We start from the raw sequence: 17,981 nt of genomic DNA, 5'->3' as shown, positions 1-17,981 counted from the left end.
GCTAATGATTTCTTTTATACTGCTACATTACAGTGTTAAAAAAAAGCATTCCTCTTCAATGTACGCAATATACAAGTTTGTTACAAAGCCAAAATGACTATTTTAGCTGGATACATTCAGTGTTTCCCTTACATAGGCGTAGCCGTGGCGGGCCGCCACGGCTGAAATCCCACCGCCACGCCTTCAAGATCCCAGGTTTTGTTGATTTATTTATGTATTTATTTATTTCTTGCGCCGTTTCACGAAGAAGCAGCGGGAACTACTCTGTTGTTGCTTGTGATCACAGCCGGCAGGTAGCAAGGAGGAGGAGGAAGGGGCAGGGTTGTTACAGCTAGGGATGAGCGTACAGAAGAAAAAAAGCATTTTTGACGAATACGAGCATGAATCTGTAATCGTGCTGAAGGAAAATCCTCATTGGGTAACTGACTGTCTTCACGCTCTGTGATTGGCCAGTCACATAGAGCGCCCGCCCCTCCCTACACACAAAACTTTAGGTTACTATCGTGACCCCGGTTCTCTGAGTAACATGAGTGAGATGTCTCACTATGGGATACGCCCCTCCGCGGATTCCTCAGAAGCACTTATCTCAATACGCCAATCCTGATTGGCCCGTGACCGTGACGTACGCGTGCGTCCCCTGCTACTATAAGTAGCAAGCGTCCCAACTAGGGCTGGGCGATATATCGATATTCTTTAAATATCGGTATAATTTTTAACCAAGATATAAAATGACTTTATATCTTTATATCGATATAACTGGCCAAACTGCTATACTAGCGATTAGCCGCTATGCTAGCGACATGTTGCTCCGTCTCAAAGCGGCTATTACGTGTATTCTCACAAGTTTGCTCAGTCTGAGAGCCTCTGGGTAAATGTGCTGCTCTAAACTTTGCATTTGGCCTCCTGGTTTTTAATTATTTGGGGACGTTCAATGCCAACAGAGTTCTGTTTTCCATCCTGCTTGTGCGGAGAGACGAGCCAAACCCCTCCCTCCCCTGTGTAATGAGGAAACGGCTACGGAAAGCCGGAGTGGCCAAATGACCTGAAACATATTGTAAGGGTTTGAATAGTAAACTATAGGGTTACCGTTTTATTTTGAAGGCGAACTCAACGGGTGAGAAATGTTGTTCCCGTTCCGTTTTTTTTCCGCTCTGGTTTGCTATGCTAGTAAATACTCCGTTACGAGTGATTCTGATGAAAAAGTTGAGTTTGTAAGGTGTGGGTTATGGCGACAGTAGCCCGAAAATAACACTCATAAAAGGGCAACCAGAGACTCTGAATCATTACAGTATAATCGCTGATATGAGCCAACACTGCTAACTAATAACCAACAACTAGTTAATAACTAGTTTTTCTAATAACTAATAACTCCATGGTGCATGACCCATGTGATCTTCAGTAGATGCAATTACATCATCGTACATTTAGCTTAACATGATGGATTTTTTTCCTCTGGACAAGACCTATACAATATGGGCCACCTCTAGATGAAATTTAAATAATTTTACATTAATTATAAATATATAATTAAAAAGTGCCTGTGGGACATTTGATACACCTCTGGCTCTCAACAGTGTGTGTGTGTGTGTGTGTGTGTGTGTGTGTGTGTGTGTGTGTGTGTGTGTGTGTGTGTGTGTGTGTGTGTGTGTGTGTGTGTGTGTGTTAGCAGACAGCTGTACCTGTGTTACTAAAGCTCAGACTGGTAGAGAATAGGCACTACGGTTAAAGTTTGACAAGAATCAATACATTTTTATGCATTTAATCTACTGATTTATGTATATAATTTCTCAAGAGCTTGAAGTGAGTTAACTTGTCAACAGTTTACAGGAGGAAAAATATCGAGATATATATCGTATATCGGAATTCAGCTTAAAGATATCGAGATATAAGTTTTGGTCCATATCGCCCAGCCCTAGTCCCAACGCACGCACCATTCAAGATAAACACCTCTTCTCGCTTCGCCCAGCAAGAAGAGTTGTCTGGTGAGACATCTCACTCATGTTACTCAGAGAACCAGGGTTACGATAGTAACCTAAAGCTCTCTTTCTTAACATTCGTTTCGATGTCTCACTATGGGATATGGAGACTCCCGTATTGCCAGACAGCTTATCCAGCGATCACCAACCTACAGGGGTACGTCTTGGCCCGCCAAAGACCCCACACTCAGAATCGTCTGAGTCATTGCAGGGACCGAAACATCAAGCTTATAGAAGCGTGCAAATGCAAGTGGAGAAGCCCAACTTGTTGCAGCACAAATCTCCTGGATTGACAGCCCCCGAAAAAGGGCCCAAGAAGCAGACAGGCCCCTAGTAGAATGGGCCCTGAGCCCTACAGGTGCCTGAATGCCCTGACAGGAGTAAGCCATAGAAATAGCCTCCACAATCCAGTGGGAAAGCCGCTGCTTTGTGACGGGTTTCCCCTTACAAGGCCCACCCCATGACACAAAAAGCTGGTCCCCCCGCGAACGTTCTCTGTCCGATTAACATACTCCTTGAGCGCGCGAATCAGACACAGCTTGTGCAACCGCTCCTCCTCAGGAGAGGAGAAGGGCGATGGGTAGAAAGCTGTGAGGATAAAAGGAGAAAAGGAGCCCACTACCTTAGGCACAAAGGCAGGGTTGGGCTTCAGGGACACCTTCCTGTCACCTGGTGCAAACTGGGTGCAGGGTGGGTGCACAGAGAGAGCCTGTAAGTCACTAACTCGCTTTGCAGATACCAAAGCCAGGAGTAGCACCACCTTAAGAGACAGGATCTTAAGGTCCAGGCCGTCCATAGGCTCAAATGGAGGCCCGGAGAGGGCCGACAGCACCAAGGACAAATCCCATGAGGGCACCAGGGGTCAAGACACAGGGAGAAGCCTGCGCGCGCCCCTCATGAAGCTACACACCAGGGGGTGTTGACCTGCCAATTTCTTCCCAAAATCCAAGTGTCGGGCGGAAATGGCTGCTAGGTACACTTTAATGGTGGAGAAAGCCTTCTTCCCATCCAACAAGTCTTGAAGGAAAAACAGAATGACGTTCACAGGGCACTGGAAGGGTGAGACCTCCCTGCCCTGACACCAGGCTTCAAACACCCTCCATTTACAGTCATATAGGGACCTAGTGGAGGGGGCCCTAGCGTTCTGAATGGTTCGAATGACTGCCTGGGGCAGCTCTGCTGACCCTAGCCAGCACCCCTCAGGGGCCAGGCCCACAGGGCCAGCCTTTCTGGATGAGGGTGGAAGATTGAGCCTCCCGCTTGGGACACCAGGTCCTTGCGAAGCGGCAGTTTCCAAGGTTGGCCCTCCAGGAGCTGGAAAATGTCCGCCACTCAATGCATGGCTGGCCAGTATCGGGCCACCAGAATGAGAGTGTGGCGCTGGGTTCGTACCCTCAGCAAGGTGGGTGGTATCAGGGCTACTGGGGGGAAAGCGTAAAGCAGTCCCTGTGGCCAGTCGTGCGCCAGCGCATCCACGCCGAGTGGAGCGTCTCGGTCGCCCAGGGAGAAAAACAGTGGACACTGAGCATTCTCCTTGGAGGCAAAGAGATCCACTACGGCTGTGCCGAACCGGATCCAAATCTGTTCCAACACTGCTGGATGCAGGCTCCAATCCCCGTACAGGGGTGTCCCTCTGGACAACAGATCCGCCCCCGATTCAGAACACCCGGGACGTGGGTGGCTCTGATTGAGAGAAGATGCCTGCTGCACCATAAGATCAGTCTGCGTGCCAGCATGTTTAACCGCATGGAGTGCAGCCCCCCCTGGCGGTTTATATAAGCCACAGTCGTGGTGTTTCCTGTTCTCACTAGGACATGATGGCCGGAGAGAAAAGGCAGGAAGCGCCTCAGGGCCAGAAAGATCGCGAGGAGTTCCAGATAATTTATATGTGTCCCCCAGAGCTCTCTGCTCCACACATCCCTGACAGAGCGACCCTCCAGGAGCCCCCCCCCCCCCCCCCCCCCAACCTGACAGGCTCGCATCTGTCGTGACCACTTTCCTCACGACAACCAACCCCAAAGGCACCCCCTGTACGAAAAGCGAGGGGTGACTCCAAAAGCGGAGCGCCGCGCCGCGTGCTGCAGAGACAGTCATCCTTCGTGCTCTGTGGCGCACTGGAGAGAGTCCCAGAGAAGCCACCCAGCATTGAAAATCTCATGTGTAGACGGCCGAGTGGTACCACTGAAATAGCAGACGCCATGAGACCCAAAAGCCTGAGGCATAACGCAAACCGCACCGAACTGCGTAGGCGGAATCGCGCCAGGCAGAACGAGAGCGCGTTCACGCATGGTGCCGAGAGATGGGCCGTGAATGCCCCTGAGTCCAGAGTCAGACCTAGAAAGGTTATTTTCTGGGAGGGGAGTAAAGCGCTTTTCTGCCAGTTTATTCTGAAACCCAGACCACGCAAGTGATGGATCACAACCAGCGTGTTTGACGTTGCCTCATCTCTGGACCGTGCCAGCAGGAGCCAGTCGTCTAAATACGTGGCCAGCCGAATGCCCCTCCCTCTCAGAGGGGCGATCGCCGCCTCCGTACACCTGACAAACACCCTCGGGCTCAGCGAGAGGCAAATGGGAGCACGGTGTATTTGTAACACACTCCCTGAAAGGCAAACCTCAGAAATTTCCTGTGTGGAGGGTACACGGGAATATGAAAGTATCGATTGAGGTGAACCAGTCGTTCTGGTGAATCAGACGCAAAAGGGATGAGAGCGTGAGCATTTTGAATCTGTACTTTCTGAGGCATCGGTTCAGGGCCCTCAGATCCAGGATCGGGCGAATCCCGGTCCCTCCCCATTTCGGGACCAGGAAGTACCTGGAGTAGAAACCGCTCTGAGACTGATCGGGAGGCACAATGTATATCGCTCCCTTCTCTAGCAGGGAGGAGATTTCTCCCTGAAGGATGTGAGCTGATGTCCCCTGGGCGTGGGAGAACACTACGCCGGAGAATCGAGGAGGAACTGAAGCAAATTGGAGCCTGTAACCTCTCGAAATGGTTCTTAGCACCCAATGTGAAGCAGAAACCGCTGTCCATTCCTCCATGTGAGTGGAGAGCGGTGACACAGCGGTGACACACGGAGCAGCAGCTCCCTCCAGAGGTTGTGAGGCAGCGGTGCTCGTGGCAACCACTGCACATGCGCAGGGGCTTTGTGCTTTGGCGGCCCTGGCGTACGGGGACGACCCGTGGCTGGCGGGAAAGTCCGCCAGGGGCCGCCCCCGCCTGGAACCGCTCATTGGCAACATTTTTATTGATTTTTGCTGCGCCCTTGACATTCTGTCTGGATGCGGCAGCGAACTTTTTAATGCTCCTTGAGCGTGACATGTTTGCAAAAAACAACGTGAGTGCTTGTGACGTGTGTTTTGAGCTGGCACAGCTGGTTAGACGTCCTGGCCCCACCCTGAACCGCTTGGGGACTCTGCCGGAGGGGTCCCGTGAGGGGGGAGAAAGCACCATGACAACATCGAACAGGAGGAGCTGGCGAACGGGGACCTGCCAGCTGCAGCGTTGGGAGGGAAAGAACTCCGTCAGGCTGCTCTCTTCTTCTTTCTCACCTGCTGACCGCCGGGCCGGGTGGGTTGTCCCGGCGGCGGAGCGGCTTGGTTGCCGGACCTCTGAGGACAAACTGGTCGAGGCGCTGAGCCCGAAGGAGCTGGTTGGACTGCTTGAGGCTTCGGGCGCTTTGGGATCCGGAACTGAGGCTGGGCTCGGGCAGCTGCCTGAGGAAGGGTCGGCTGAGCCGGCAGAGCAGGTGAAGGTTTACGGGGAAGGCAGAGTTGAAGGGCTTCGTCCTCTTTCTTTTTGGCCTCACACCGTTGCTGCATTGATGCCAAAGCAGAGCCAAAAATGCCTTCAGGCATGATTGGCATGTCCAAAATGTCCTCCTTCTCTCTATCAGAGAGGTTGGTGAGGTTCAGCCATCGTGCACGTTCTTGAAGCACCATCATGCCCATAGCTTTAGCCGTAGCCTGGACCGCGCAGCGCTGCACACGCAGGCAGATGTCGGTCAGTACGGTGATTTCCTCCCACACCTTCGGGTCCGGCTTCATATTCATGTCCTCTCAGAGCTCGGCTTGGTACGCTGAGAGCATGGAGGAGACATTCAAAGCTCAGACTGAGATGGCGTCAGCCTTGTACGCCCTCTCGTTCAGCGCCGACTGGAAGCGATCCGCCTTTGCAGGGAGAGCGGGAGGCCTGGAGGAAGTTGCCGAGAGCCATGGGTGCAGGTGGGCTGCAACCAGCAGTTCCATCGGCGGCATGCCAAGCATGCCAGCCTTATCCATCCCTTTGAAGTCCAGTGAGGAGGCTCCTTGGACAGGAGACCTGGAGCTGAAAGGGTTTTTGTCCCAGGAGGACCTCACTTCTTGGAGAAGCTCCGGGAAGGCGGGTAGGAGGGGCTTAGCCACCCTTGTGGCCTGAGGCAGCTTCTTTCCCTCGTAGTGGGATCTGACAGCTTCAGTGACCACGGTGGGCCAAGGGATGTTGAGCCTGGTCGCAGCACGTCGGCAGACTGACTGCATGTCCAGGTGGGCGGCTGGAGAAACCCCTCCATCCCTGGGAGAGGACGGAAAGCTAGGCATGGAGGCCTGAGCGATGGGGAGAAAAACGTTGTCATCCTCGTCCTCCTCTGAAATGAGGAGTTCCGAAGTGTCCTCGTCGTCTCCGTAGTCCAACTCCAACACGTCCTCGACGGGGTGGCTCGGACCAGCCAGTTCGAGGTGTGAGCCCCAGCTGTGTTCGGCACACGGTTCCGGCTCTGGGAGGGCATGTTCGCCGGCGTCCCCAGGCGTTTGCCCAGGGGCCGGCAGGCAAGGGTCCTTCCCCGACAGGCTAGCTTGGTGCGCTAGCCGCCGGCGAAGGCTCTTCAGGGTGAAGCAAGCACAGCTCTCACATGACCCGGGGACTTCCAATGCCAGCTGGGCGTGTTCCAGCCCGAGGCAGCTCGAGCAGACCTTGTGCGGGTCTTTGCTCGAGATTTTGTTCCCACAGGTACAGAGGCGAGCTCCTGCGCCGTCAACTCCTCTGGTGGGAGGAGCGGCTTCCATGTAGGCTAACTGGTGTGTTAGCAAGAGAACGAACAGGTGCACTGGAGTGTGAAGCTGCTCGCTATGCCCCGAGCCTATGGTGAAGGTCAGGACAGAAGGACAGTAAGTTAACGTTCGGCGACGGAGAGGGAATATTAGCTGTGAACAGTTGAGCTAACTTACCTGAGAGATAAGCAACCACCGAAGCGAGAAGAGATGATTGAATGGTGCGTGTGTTGGGACGCTTGCTACTTATAGTAGCAGGGGACACGTACGTCACGGTCACTGGCCAATCAGGATTGGCGTATTGAGATAAGTGCTTCTGAGGAATCCGCGGAGGGGCGTAACCCATAGTGAGACATCGAAACGAATGTTAAAAAAGAGAACTCCGCAGCCGGGAGCTCAGTCAGCTCGGCCCAGGCATCCACGCACGCATGCAGACAGTAAGCCGGGCGTACACTGTGCGACTTTTTCACTTTTTTGAGCCGATTTTCCACTCGTGCGAGAATCCACGAGATTGGGGCGAGTTTTGCGCTGAGCGTCGTGTAGTGTACAGGGGGTTACGAGAAGCGATTAACACCACGTGACCAGCTACCGATCAGCAATCATGAGCTCGCACGGACTTCTGGAGTATTGGATATTTTGCTCGTTCATCATGAGGGTTGAAGCGACGCAGCGAGCGACTGCGACCCAAAAAGTACCAGAACCACTCACGGCGCATGTGCAATCATGCATCAACACTGCTCGCCCGCTATTTCCCTAATAACACACGCTGTTCGTTTTAATGTCTACACGTTTTTTACTCACAAAGATTGTCAAGAAAGCGTGTTTGTCGTGTTCATGTCAAATTAAACTGATCACAAAACACAGATTTACTTTCTTTATTTCGTTTTCCTCATCCAACACCCATAAATCCCTGTGTGTCCTCCTGCAGCACTCCCGAAGGACAACAGGCAAAACAAGACAAAAAAGTCTGACGTGTTGTGTAAAAATTGCTATTTTTAGCATATTTTTAGATCCGACGTGTTGCTACCAGACGTACAGTGTGAGCAGTCAGGTCGCATCCGAGAACTGGGTCGTACAGTGTGAGCTGAAGCTGAGTGCTACAAGTGAAAAAGTTGCACAGTGTCCGCCCAGCTTATTATAATGTTCACTGTAATGCGTGTGTGTGTGTGTGTGTGTGTGTGTGTGTGTGTGTGTGTGTGTGTGTGTGTGTGTGTGTGTGTCTGTGTGTGTCTGTGTGTCTGTGTGTCTGTCTGTCTGTCTGTCTGTCTGTCTGTCTTTCTTCTCGATCCCCAGTGAGTCGTGGAGGATGGCTGCTTATACTGAGCCAGGATCCTCTGGAGGTTTCTTAAAATTTAGGGATGCACCGATGGACCGGCATTTGATCCCAATCGGCCGATAGCGCCCCTATCGGTTTTGATCGTAGTTTTCAAAATAGATCAAAGCATACCGATCAGGTAGGGTTGTCACGGTAACCGGTGTAGCAGTAGACCCCGGTAAAAAAAGTTGACAATAATAATGACAGTCTTGTTTTGAAAAAAAACTATATTATCTCGGTGGATTACCGTGGCTGCGGTGTAGGCGCGGTGACCCTTACCAGCCACCGTATCATCTGCTGAAGTTGCCGGCGGCACATGCGCACTTTGTTGTTTACAACCAAAACTTTCTTGAAGCTAAAGCTGAAATAATGGCCAAAGGAAGAGACGGCAGCGTTCAGGACATTTTTTATCCCTCAAAGACGACAAAGTCGTAAGTATGGGCATCTTTTGGATATTTGAAGAATGCCGAGGGACAGTTTATAGAAGACGGCTATCCTGTTTGCAGCACGTGCAGAAAAAGTGTCTGTGAAAGGCAGCAACGCTTCAAATCTCATGACACATCTGCATGACAATCACCCACAACTCTACAGTCAATGCAAGGCAAGCTAACGTTAGCGTTTTAGCTCAAATGCGTGATCCAAGGATTTGGATTGAGGGAGAACGCAACGAGTCGCTATAGAAAGCAGCCGCAGCGCCGCTACCTGCATATAAACCGTGTCGCGGACATCCCCATGTTGAAATGACGCTATGCATTACGGGGCTCCCAGGGGCAGATAAGAGTTGGTTTCACTCCGAGAATAATTATGAATTTAACAATGATTACTGCCTGATGACATTTTCCCACATCTGCAAAGCTCACTGGAAGGACACAAACCGAGGACAATATTTTCCTGATATAGGGTTTATTACTCAAGTAAGGGTAAAAAAAGTATCTGATTAGAAGGCTACTTGAGTACTGAGTATCATCTAATCTAATATTTTTAAAATGATGACATCAAACAGACAAAAAATAAGAAGTTATGGGCAAATATTAGTATTTTTAAGACTAAAGGGAAAAATGTAAACAAATAAACAACATAATTACAAAATAACACATTTTAGGCTAAATTTAGACACAAACTGAGGACAATATTTCCTGACATACAGGGTTTATTTAATTGTGTGAAAATGTAGCACGTTTAAAAAAAATACCGCAATAATACCGAAAACCGTGGTAATTTTGGTCACAATAACCGTGAGGTTAAATTTTCACACCGTGACAACCCTAATACAGACCATTTTAGATTAGGTTACATTTCCTTTATTCCCAGATTATGTAGTTTGTAGCACTCATTATTAGGGATGAAAGAAAATATAGATATGGCAATATATCGTGATATTTTTCCCAGCAATATTATATCGATATTCAAAAGCTGTGTATCGGAAATATCGATATGGCAATATATCGTGATATTTTTTCCTGCAATTATTACATCGATATTCAAAAGCAGTGTATCTAATTCCTGAAAGAATTTACATGCAAACATTTGTGTATTTTCTTTTCGTTTTGCGCAATTCAATCGCCACCCGCTAGTTGGCAGCAGTGTGCAGCGGGTTTTGTTTCCACCACTGAAATGTAAATCCCTCCATCATGGTTCAGATACCTCATGTTAAACATGTTACGTATCAGTTTGGACTGTTTATTGAACATTCTTACAATAAATTCAGTAAAAAAAAAATTGCTTGTAACGTCTGACTGAATGTATCGCAATATATCGTGATATATCGTATCGTCTCCCCTGTATCGTGATATGTATCGTATCACCAGAATTTCAAAAATACACATCCCTACTCATTATAATGTTGTAGAAAATTTCTGGCCAATCCACGTGATCGGTATCGGTGATCAGCATTCTTTGATATCGGTATCGGTGATCGGCAGCAAAAAACCTGATCGGTGCATCCCTAGCCTTAGGGTCCTTCACCTAAATATCAAAATCGAAAGTGCAACTTTAGTAGGTTTGCCTGATGGACCGAGAGGGCGGGGCTGCGACAGTGACAAAGACGGATGGGTAACGGCGCAAAGCTAGCTACTTTGACTCTGAGCAGTCATTTGAAGTGGAGGACAATTCTCCCCTTCCTTACCCGCAATACTGAGAAGAAAGGGACCAAGTCTATTTGGAGGACACAAGTGTCCCTGAGCCTCATTGTTTTGAGCCTGGGTTGCCTGAAACCACCAGAGCCGACCCAGCAGGACCAGCTTTGAATGGTAAGTAGTCATTAGCCATAGAATGCTATAGAATCTAATGAGATTAGCTGCAGGGTTTGGCTCCACGGCCCTAGAGAACTGTTATCCAGCATGTCTTAGAGGATTATCTGCTTCAACACACCTGATTTTAATCAGCAGCAAATTGCTGAGCTGCTGAACAGCTACTCTAACATGTTAAAAGCAGGGAGTCGACTGAAACGTGCTGGATATCAGGGGTCTCATTTATAAAACATTGCGTGGAATCCTTACTAAAACTGTACTTAAGCTCAGCCAAAAAAATGTACTTGTGCCAAGTAGGTTTGTGACCTATAAAACATGGAGTACGCACAGCTTCATGCAATCTCCTCTTTATAAATCAGAAACTTTCTGGGAATGTGCTCAGCTATTTTTTGATCACATCCTGCCCTCAACACGCCCACTTTCTGCCATAAATGGACAATGCAAAGTGCCTTGTGGATCTCATGCATATACATAAGCCGGCTCGTTGCAGCGCTCCGCCATTAACGATGGTGACCACAGATCAAGGAAGATCAATTTCACTGAAGCAGAAATTGAGGTACTTGAGGGTGAGGTGGAAAAATGAAAAGAAGTGGTTTTGCAAAACGAATATGCACGAAGCATATTCTGTGTGCTCACGAAGTGGTACAAGTGATAATGCTGCTGGAATTCATAATTTTATCTTTCTCAGCAGCCAACTCATTTTCACACCCTAAGCGTTGAAAAATGACGCGGTGTGACCAAGTGTTTGTTTCGGACGTGTTGGGAGCCCCTGCGCGACAGGAGGCGTTGGGCTGTGCTAGAGCGTCATTTTCCGACACCCATGGTAAAACAGAGATTTCACCGACATTTCACCTCTAACCTGTCCCCTCACCCCTATCCTAACCATAACCCTGTATGTCAGTCTAAATTTTCCATTAAACGTGTTTGAGAGGAACAGTAAAATGCGAAGCAAAGCTTTGCATGCACAGGCTGATTAAGGTTAGGGTGTGGGTGAGGGGAAGGTTAAATAGCAAGAGGGTAAACAATTCGGTCAAATCTCCGTTTTACCGCGGGTGTCGGAAAATGACGCTCTGGCACAGCGCAACGCCTCCTGTCGCGCAGGGGCTCCCAACACGTCCGAAACAAACACTTGGTCACACCGACCAGGGTGTGAGAATGTTGCTTGCAGGTGCTCTCCGTGTCCAAAATGTGCATGAGCCAGGTCCTTAGTTAACTTAAAGTTGCGCACATTTTCCTGCTACGTTTTTTTTTTATAAATCTTAAAGTTTGCATGGAAAGTAGCTTACACAGTTTTCCGACCCCGTTTTGTGTGTAAGCAATGAGGAAAATAAATGAGGCCCCAGCTCCCTAGGACACGGCCACCTACCCTGAGCTAAAGTTACTGTCTGCTGCAGAGAAACTCCGGAGTTATAAATAAAAATATCCCATGAGAAAAATTACTGTATTGTGTTCATTTATGTTATGCAGTCACAAATATCCCACTAAAATTGCCCTGATTTCATTATTTACTGATGCCATCTGTTCTCTTGATCGTAGGTGATTCTTTGGTGTCAGCAGCTGGGTCTTCTCTTGTGCTGTCATCAGGACCTTCCAGAAGAATGTGCCTTTGAAGAATTTCTCCCTCCTCTAAACAGTTATTAATATTTTGTTTTATTAATTAAATAAATCTCACTTAATATATTTCTTGTTTTTGTTCATGCCCATAAATATTTAAACACACACTTGAATTAAAAATGAGCTTTTAACAGTGAAGTGCTAATTTAACTCATCACATTAGAGCTAGTTACACGTGCATCAAGGTGATGATAATTTAATAAATGTGGTTTATAAATATCCATTAAAATATAAACAAAACTGGAATTAAAATGAGAAATTTTGGCAGCACAAAGAACTTGTCAAACACAATATTTATTATAATAATTTTAGGGAGACAGCTGGATGGAGGTTCTCAAGTCATCGAAGGATGGCCGAAGGCTTTCCGGGAACAGGAGATGTGGTGGTGTCTTCAAGGAGAGAGAGGTTACCAAAGATCTGTAGAAAACAAAAATGTATGTTTCAATAAAAGAAAAAGGAAAGCCATGGCCACCAGATTATTAATTCTGCCAGGTGAGCTGGTAGGTTACAGGTGTGTGAGGATGTACTCATGTTCATGTTCTCTGCGGCCTCGTGCCTACGACCGAATCACACCAGTGCTGATATTCAGCAACAGTGCACTTCCTCTCTTGTGATATTGCTTAAATTTATACTTGTTATCAGCAAAAAAAGTAGATTTTGATGTGACTTGCTCTTTAAATAGAGGAAATGACAGTTGTCCAGAAATTAGCTAAGGTTACCAGAAATGTTTATAGGTTTTTCGCATATGAACTTCACTGGTTAAATTTCATAGAATTTTTATTTATTATTACATTTGTCAGATTGAAGTTATGTCTATGACTATTGTGATTTTTTTTTTATATTGACCAAAGGGTACCAACATTTTTGTCCACATCTGTAGCACTGCTTTGCCTATATTTGTACACACAGCATATGATATTTGCACGATGCAGAACATTTAGTTATTGTCTCACTGGCAACTAGACTTTTACAAACTAATTGCCAAAAGTTCAGTAATCTTCAGGAAGCAGCTTGAAGCTTTTATCTTTAGATGACTCATCTTATTACAACATTATTTTTCTTTTTGTCAGGTGTGGCATTACTTTGGAGGGCTCGTTTCTCTGAATTGGAATATCTTGACCAGGAGCCTCTTCATGCCTACTAATCCTAGACGAGTTTCTCAATGGACACTCTGCTGAAGTCTGAGATCAGGTATTAGTCACCACATTTATCAAGTATCTGCGCCATTAAAAAAAAATCTCATTCTGTATTGTTAAAGACGATGTCCATGGGTCATATAAATATAAAACTATAATTAACCCATTCTGAGTACAAATGATTTCTAGGTGGAAGCTTATAAAAAATTTCATTTTTCCCTTGCTTGACAAAACAGTAGTTTTTCCTTCAGTCTCCTGAAAGCTTGTTTACTAAAGTGAGAGTTAAGGCTGAAATAGATCTTTGAATGGTTCGATTAATTAAATTCCTCAAATTTTTACTGATTTGAAGCTTCGCTTTCGCTTAATGTGCACACCAAGGGTATCTGCAGGGTATTAAAAAGTCTTAAGTCTTGAATTTGATGAAAGGAAAATTAAGACCCTTAAATGTCTTAAAAAAGTCTTAAATCGATTTAGTAAAGTCTTAAATTTGGTTCATATTGACGTGAATTTAAAATACGTTTGTCTCATACGTGAAAACTTGATGCTTTTCAGCGAAAATTGACGTTTATTAAACCAAATACGTTCACGTGAATCAGAGTTTTTGTTTGAGGGAATGTGAGTCTTTGTCAGGTTTCAGTTACTTTTTATAAGAATCAGTTTCAGAAAAAGGAGTGTTCATCCTCTTCACAAACCATCTTTGTTAGTGGGTCACGAGTCGTTATTTGACCAATCACAGTCACGGAGACAGCTAGGCAAAAACATGCTGCGGTAGCTGGTATCACAGTGCCGCTATTACAGTTGCTTCAACATCTCGCTGTGGCTGGAGCTTAAAGTTCGTAAAATCATCAAAATTCCCTCCAAATACCACAGATTTCTGTCAAGAACTTTAGCAGGTTTGTCTCCTTTCAGTTTCAGCAGTAGCTGAACAGGTTGAGCGGGTTGTCCAGTAATCGGAAGGTTGCAGGTTCGATCCTGGCTCCGGACAGAGAATTCTGCTGTTGTGTCCTTTGGCAAGACACTTAACCCAGCTTGCCTGCTGGTGGTGGTCGGAGGGACCGATGGCGCCTGTACTCTGTCAGTGCGCCCCAGAGCAGCTGTGGCTACATCGTAACTCATCACCATCAGTGTGTGAATGTGTGTGTGAATGGATGAATGATACACTGTAGTGTAAAACGCTTTGGAGTCCTTACTCTGAGAGGTGCTATACAAGTGCGGGTCATTTATCATTTATCATTTCAGCCTTAATTGATGTTTTCCAGAGGCTTGTGTTCTTTTTGGTGGGAGTTGAGTTCATCAAGTGTTGGTCAAAAACACCTTTTTCAGTAACCTAAAGAATATTCTGACAATGTGCTGCGGTTGTTGTTTCAGATACATACAAGCTAAACCCCTTTAGGCACGTCTTCCCTACTAATATAAGAAATACAAAATTAAGAAGCAAAACTTGCAAAAGATTATGGATATGTTTTCAATGAGATGTTATTGGTGGAAAATAAACATAAAAAAATCAAAATATGTTACTGGTACTTTTATTATCATTCTGTTGTGGAAAGTCAGCACTAATATTCAGTGAAAACTTTAAAAAGCTGTTTAAACCTTCATTTTTTTATGGTGGGCCTGTCTATATTTATAAAATCAGTTGGTGGTTTAACTGTAACTAAAGTTACTCAGAGCCACAGTAGAAGGTCCAGCCTGAGTAAAGCTGTGGTAACTGGAGAGGAACTGAGAATCAGCATTAAAGCTTTTGCTGTTGAATTCAAGTAGAATATATGACATCGTCGTCGTCTTCCTCCACTTATCCGGGTCCGGGTCGCGGGGGCAGCATCCCAACTAGGGAGCTCCAGACCGTCCTCTCCCCGGCCTTCTCTACCAGCTCCTCTGGCAGGACCCCAAGGCGTTCCCGGACAAGATTGGAGATGTAACCTCTCCAACGTGTCCTGGGTCGACCAGGGGCCCTCCTGCCGGCAGGACATGCCCGAAACACCTCCCCGGGGAGGCGTCCAGGAGGCATCCTGACCAGACGCCCAAACCACCTCAACTGGCTCCTTTCGATCCAGAGGAGCAGCAGTTCTATTCCGAGTCCCTCCCGGATGTCCGAGCTCCTCACCCTATCTCTAAGGCTGAGCCCGGCCACCCTACGGAGGAAACTCATTTCGGCCGCTTGTATCCGCGATCTTGTTCTTTCGGTCATTACCCAGAGCTCATGACCATAGGTGAGGATTGGGACGTAGATTGACCGGTAAATCGAGAGCCTGGCTTTCTGGCTCAGCTCCCTCTTCACCACGACAGATCGGCTCAGCTTCCGCATCACTGCAGACACTGAACCAATTCGTCTGTCGATCTCCCGATCCCTCCCACCCTCACTCGTGAACAAGACCCCGAGCTACTTAAACTCCTCCACTTGAGGTAGGACCTCTCCCCCGACCCAGAGTTGGCAAGCCACCCTTTTCCGGTCGAGAACCATGGACTCAGATTTGGAGGTGCTGATCCTCATCCCAGCCGCTTCACACTCTGCCGTGAACCTACCCAGCAAGAGCTGAAGGTCAGAACTGGATGAAGCTAGGAGGACCACATCATCCACAAAAAGCAGAGACGAGATTCTCCTGCCACCAAACTCGACACACTCCACACCACGGCTGCGTCTAGAAATTCTGTCCATAAAGGTAATGAACAGAACCAGTGACAAAGGGCAGCCCTGGCGGATTCCAACCCTCGCCGGGAACAGGTCCGACTTACTACCGGCTATGCGGACCAAACTCACGCTCCTCTGGTAAAGGGACTGAATGGCCCTTAACAGAAAGCCACCCACCCCATACTCCTGGAGCATCCCCCACAGGGTGCTCCTGGGGACACGGTCATAAGCCTTCTCCAAATCCACAAAACACATGTGGATTGGTTGGGCCAACTCCCATGCCCCCTCCATCACCCTTGCCAGGGTATAGAGCTGGTCCACAGTTCCATGGCCAGGACGAAAACCACATTGCTCCTCCTCAATCTGAGATTCAACTATTGATCGGACCCTCCTCTCCAGTACCTTGGAGTAGACCTTTCCAGGGAGGCTGAGTAGTGTGATCCCCCTATAGTTGGAACACACCCTCAGGTCACCCTTTTTAAAGATGGGGACCACCACCCCGGTCTGCCACTCCATAGGAACTGCCCCCGATGACCACGCAATGTTGCATAGACGTGTCAACCATGACAGCCCTACAACATCCATAGCCTTGAGATACCCAGGACGAACCTCATCCGCCCCCGGGGCTCCGCCGCTGTGTAGTTGTTTGACTACCTCAGCAACTTCTGCCCCCGAGATTGGACACTCCATCCCCAGGTCTCCCGGCTCTGGTTCCTCTTGGGAATGCGCACAGGTGGGATTGAGGAGCTCCTCAAAGTATTCCTTCCACCATCCGACTATAGCCTCAATTGCCGTCAGCAGCTCCCCATCCCCACTGTAAACAGTGTGAGCGAGTTGCTGCCTTCCTCTCCTGAGGCGCCGGACAGTTTGCCAGAACCTCTTTGGAGCCGATCGATGGTCTTTCTCCATGGCCTCACCAAACTCCTCCCACGCCTGAGATTTTGCCTCGGCAACTGCCACTGCTGCACCCCGCTTGGCTATCCGGTACCTGTCTGCTGCCTCCGGAGACCCACAGACCAGCCACGCCCTGTAGGCCTCCTCCTTCAGCCTGACGGCTCCCGAACCTCTGGTGTCCACCAGCGGGTACGGGGGTTGCCACCACAACTGGGACCGGCCACCTTGGGACTAGTGATGGGTACCGAATTCGGTACTTTTTAAGGTACCGACCGAATTCCATAGTACTGACTGAGCACCAATTCACGTTGTTTCAAACGGTGCCTCGTTTCGGTACCCGTCCTTAATAACGAGAACTTGCCAAGACAGCTGCGCATGCGCAAGAGCGTTATGTCGTCAGTCGCTGCGAGCGTGTTGTAAACAGAGCAGCATGGTAGAAAGAACACACGCTAACGCTTGGGTCCACTTCACTAAATGTGATGGGTAACTGGGTGATGATGAAACCAGCGATAGACAACGATCTAAGTGAGACATCCTCATCTTAATCTGCTCCGGTAGGTAAATAAAATGTTTTTGATAACGTTACCTTGATATGTTAGCTTCCGTTTCGCTAATGGTGCGTTCGCTTTCTCCTCGGAACTCCGAATTTCCAACTAGAACTTGAACGCGCTCTAAAGTTTGGCTTCACTTTACTAAATGCGATGGGTGATTGGGTGAAGATGAAACCAGCGACATCGATCTAAGTGTGAGGCATCATCGTTTTAATCTGCTCCAGCAGTTAAATAAACTGTTAAAGATAACGTTAGCTTGATATGTTAGCTTCCATTGCCACCGTTGCTATCAGCTAATGGTGCGTTCGCTTTCTCCTAGGAAATTCTAACTTCCCAGTAGGAAAAATCAAATGAAGATACACAGTAAATTTAGTTCACAGTAAAGATGTTTGCTTCAGTTTAATTATCAGCTTATAAAACTACAAGGATGATGTTAATACAAACATTTGAACGTTATTTATCGTGATATTTATCAAATATGGTTATATATTAAGAAAAATATATATTTAATTATAAAAGAGAATTAAAATAATAAACACTCAAAAGTATCGAAAATTGGTACCGTTAAGTACCGGCATCGATTCGTAGGT

General features: G+C 47.6%; 1 protein-coding gene and 1 long non-coding RNA gene across 7 annotated transcripts in view; one reads left to right on the top strand and one right to left on the bottom strand.

The window, feature by feature from the left end:
* Positions 1 to 17,981, bottom strand: part of LOC139070014 (uncharacterized) — a 162,856-nt gene that overhangs the window by 37,665 nt on the left and 107,210 nt on the right. The gene's annotated exons all lie outside the window — the stretch shown is intronic.
* setd2 (SET domain containing 2, histone lysine methyltransferase) overlaps positions 1 to 17,981 on the top strand; it is a 111,781-nt gene that overhangs the window by 24,708 nt on the left and 69,092 nt on the right. For 4 of the 6 annotated variants that reach the window (XM_070551559.1, XM_070551561.1, XM_054735457.2 and 1 more), the window contains one exon: positions 13,252 to 13,372. The exons of 1 other annotated variant lie outside the window; for it this stretch is intronic. In XM_070551559.1, coding sequence (XP_070407660.1) covers positions 13,344 to 13,372 — 29 coding nt within the window. In that variant the 5' untranslated portion in view covers positions 13,252 to 13,343. Of the gene's footprint in view, positions 1 to 12,103; positions 12,201 to 12,493; positions 12,674 to 13,251; positions 13,373 to 17,981 lie in introns of those variants that run through there. One more of the 6 variants, XM_070551560.1, reaches the window with a different exon arrangement.

The sequence above is a fragment of the Nothobranchius furzeri genome, chromosome 5, assembly GCF_043380555.1.
Source record: "Nothobranchius furzeri strain GRZ-AD chromosome 5, NfurGRZ-RIMD1, whole genome shotgun sequence".
Classification (NCBI taxonomy): domain Eukaryota; kingdom Metazoa; phylum Chordata; class Actinopteri; order Cyprinodontiformes; family Nothobranchiidae; genus Nothobranchius; species Nothobranchius furzeri.
Note: the sequence above shows the minus strand (reverse complement) of the source record. Positions and strands in the feature narration are given on the sequence as shown.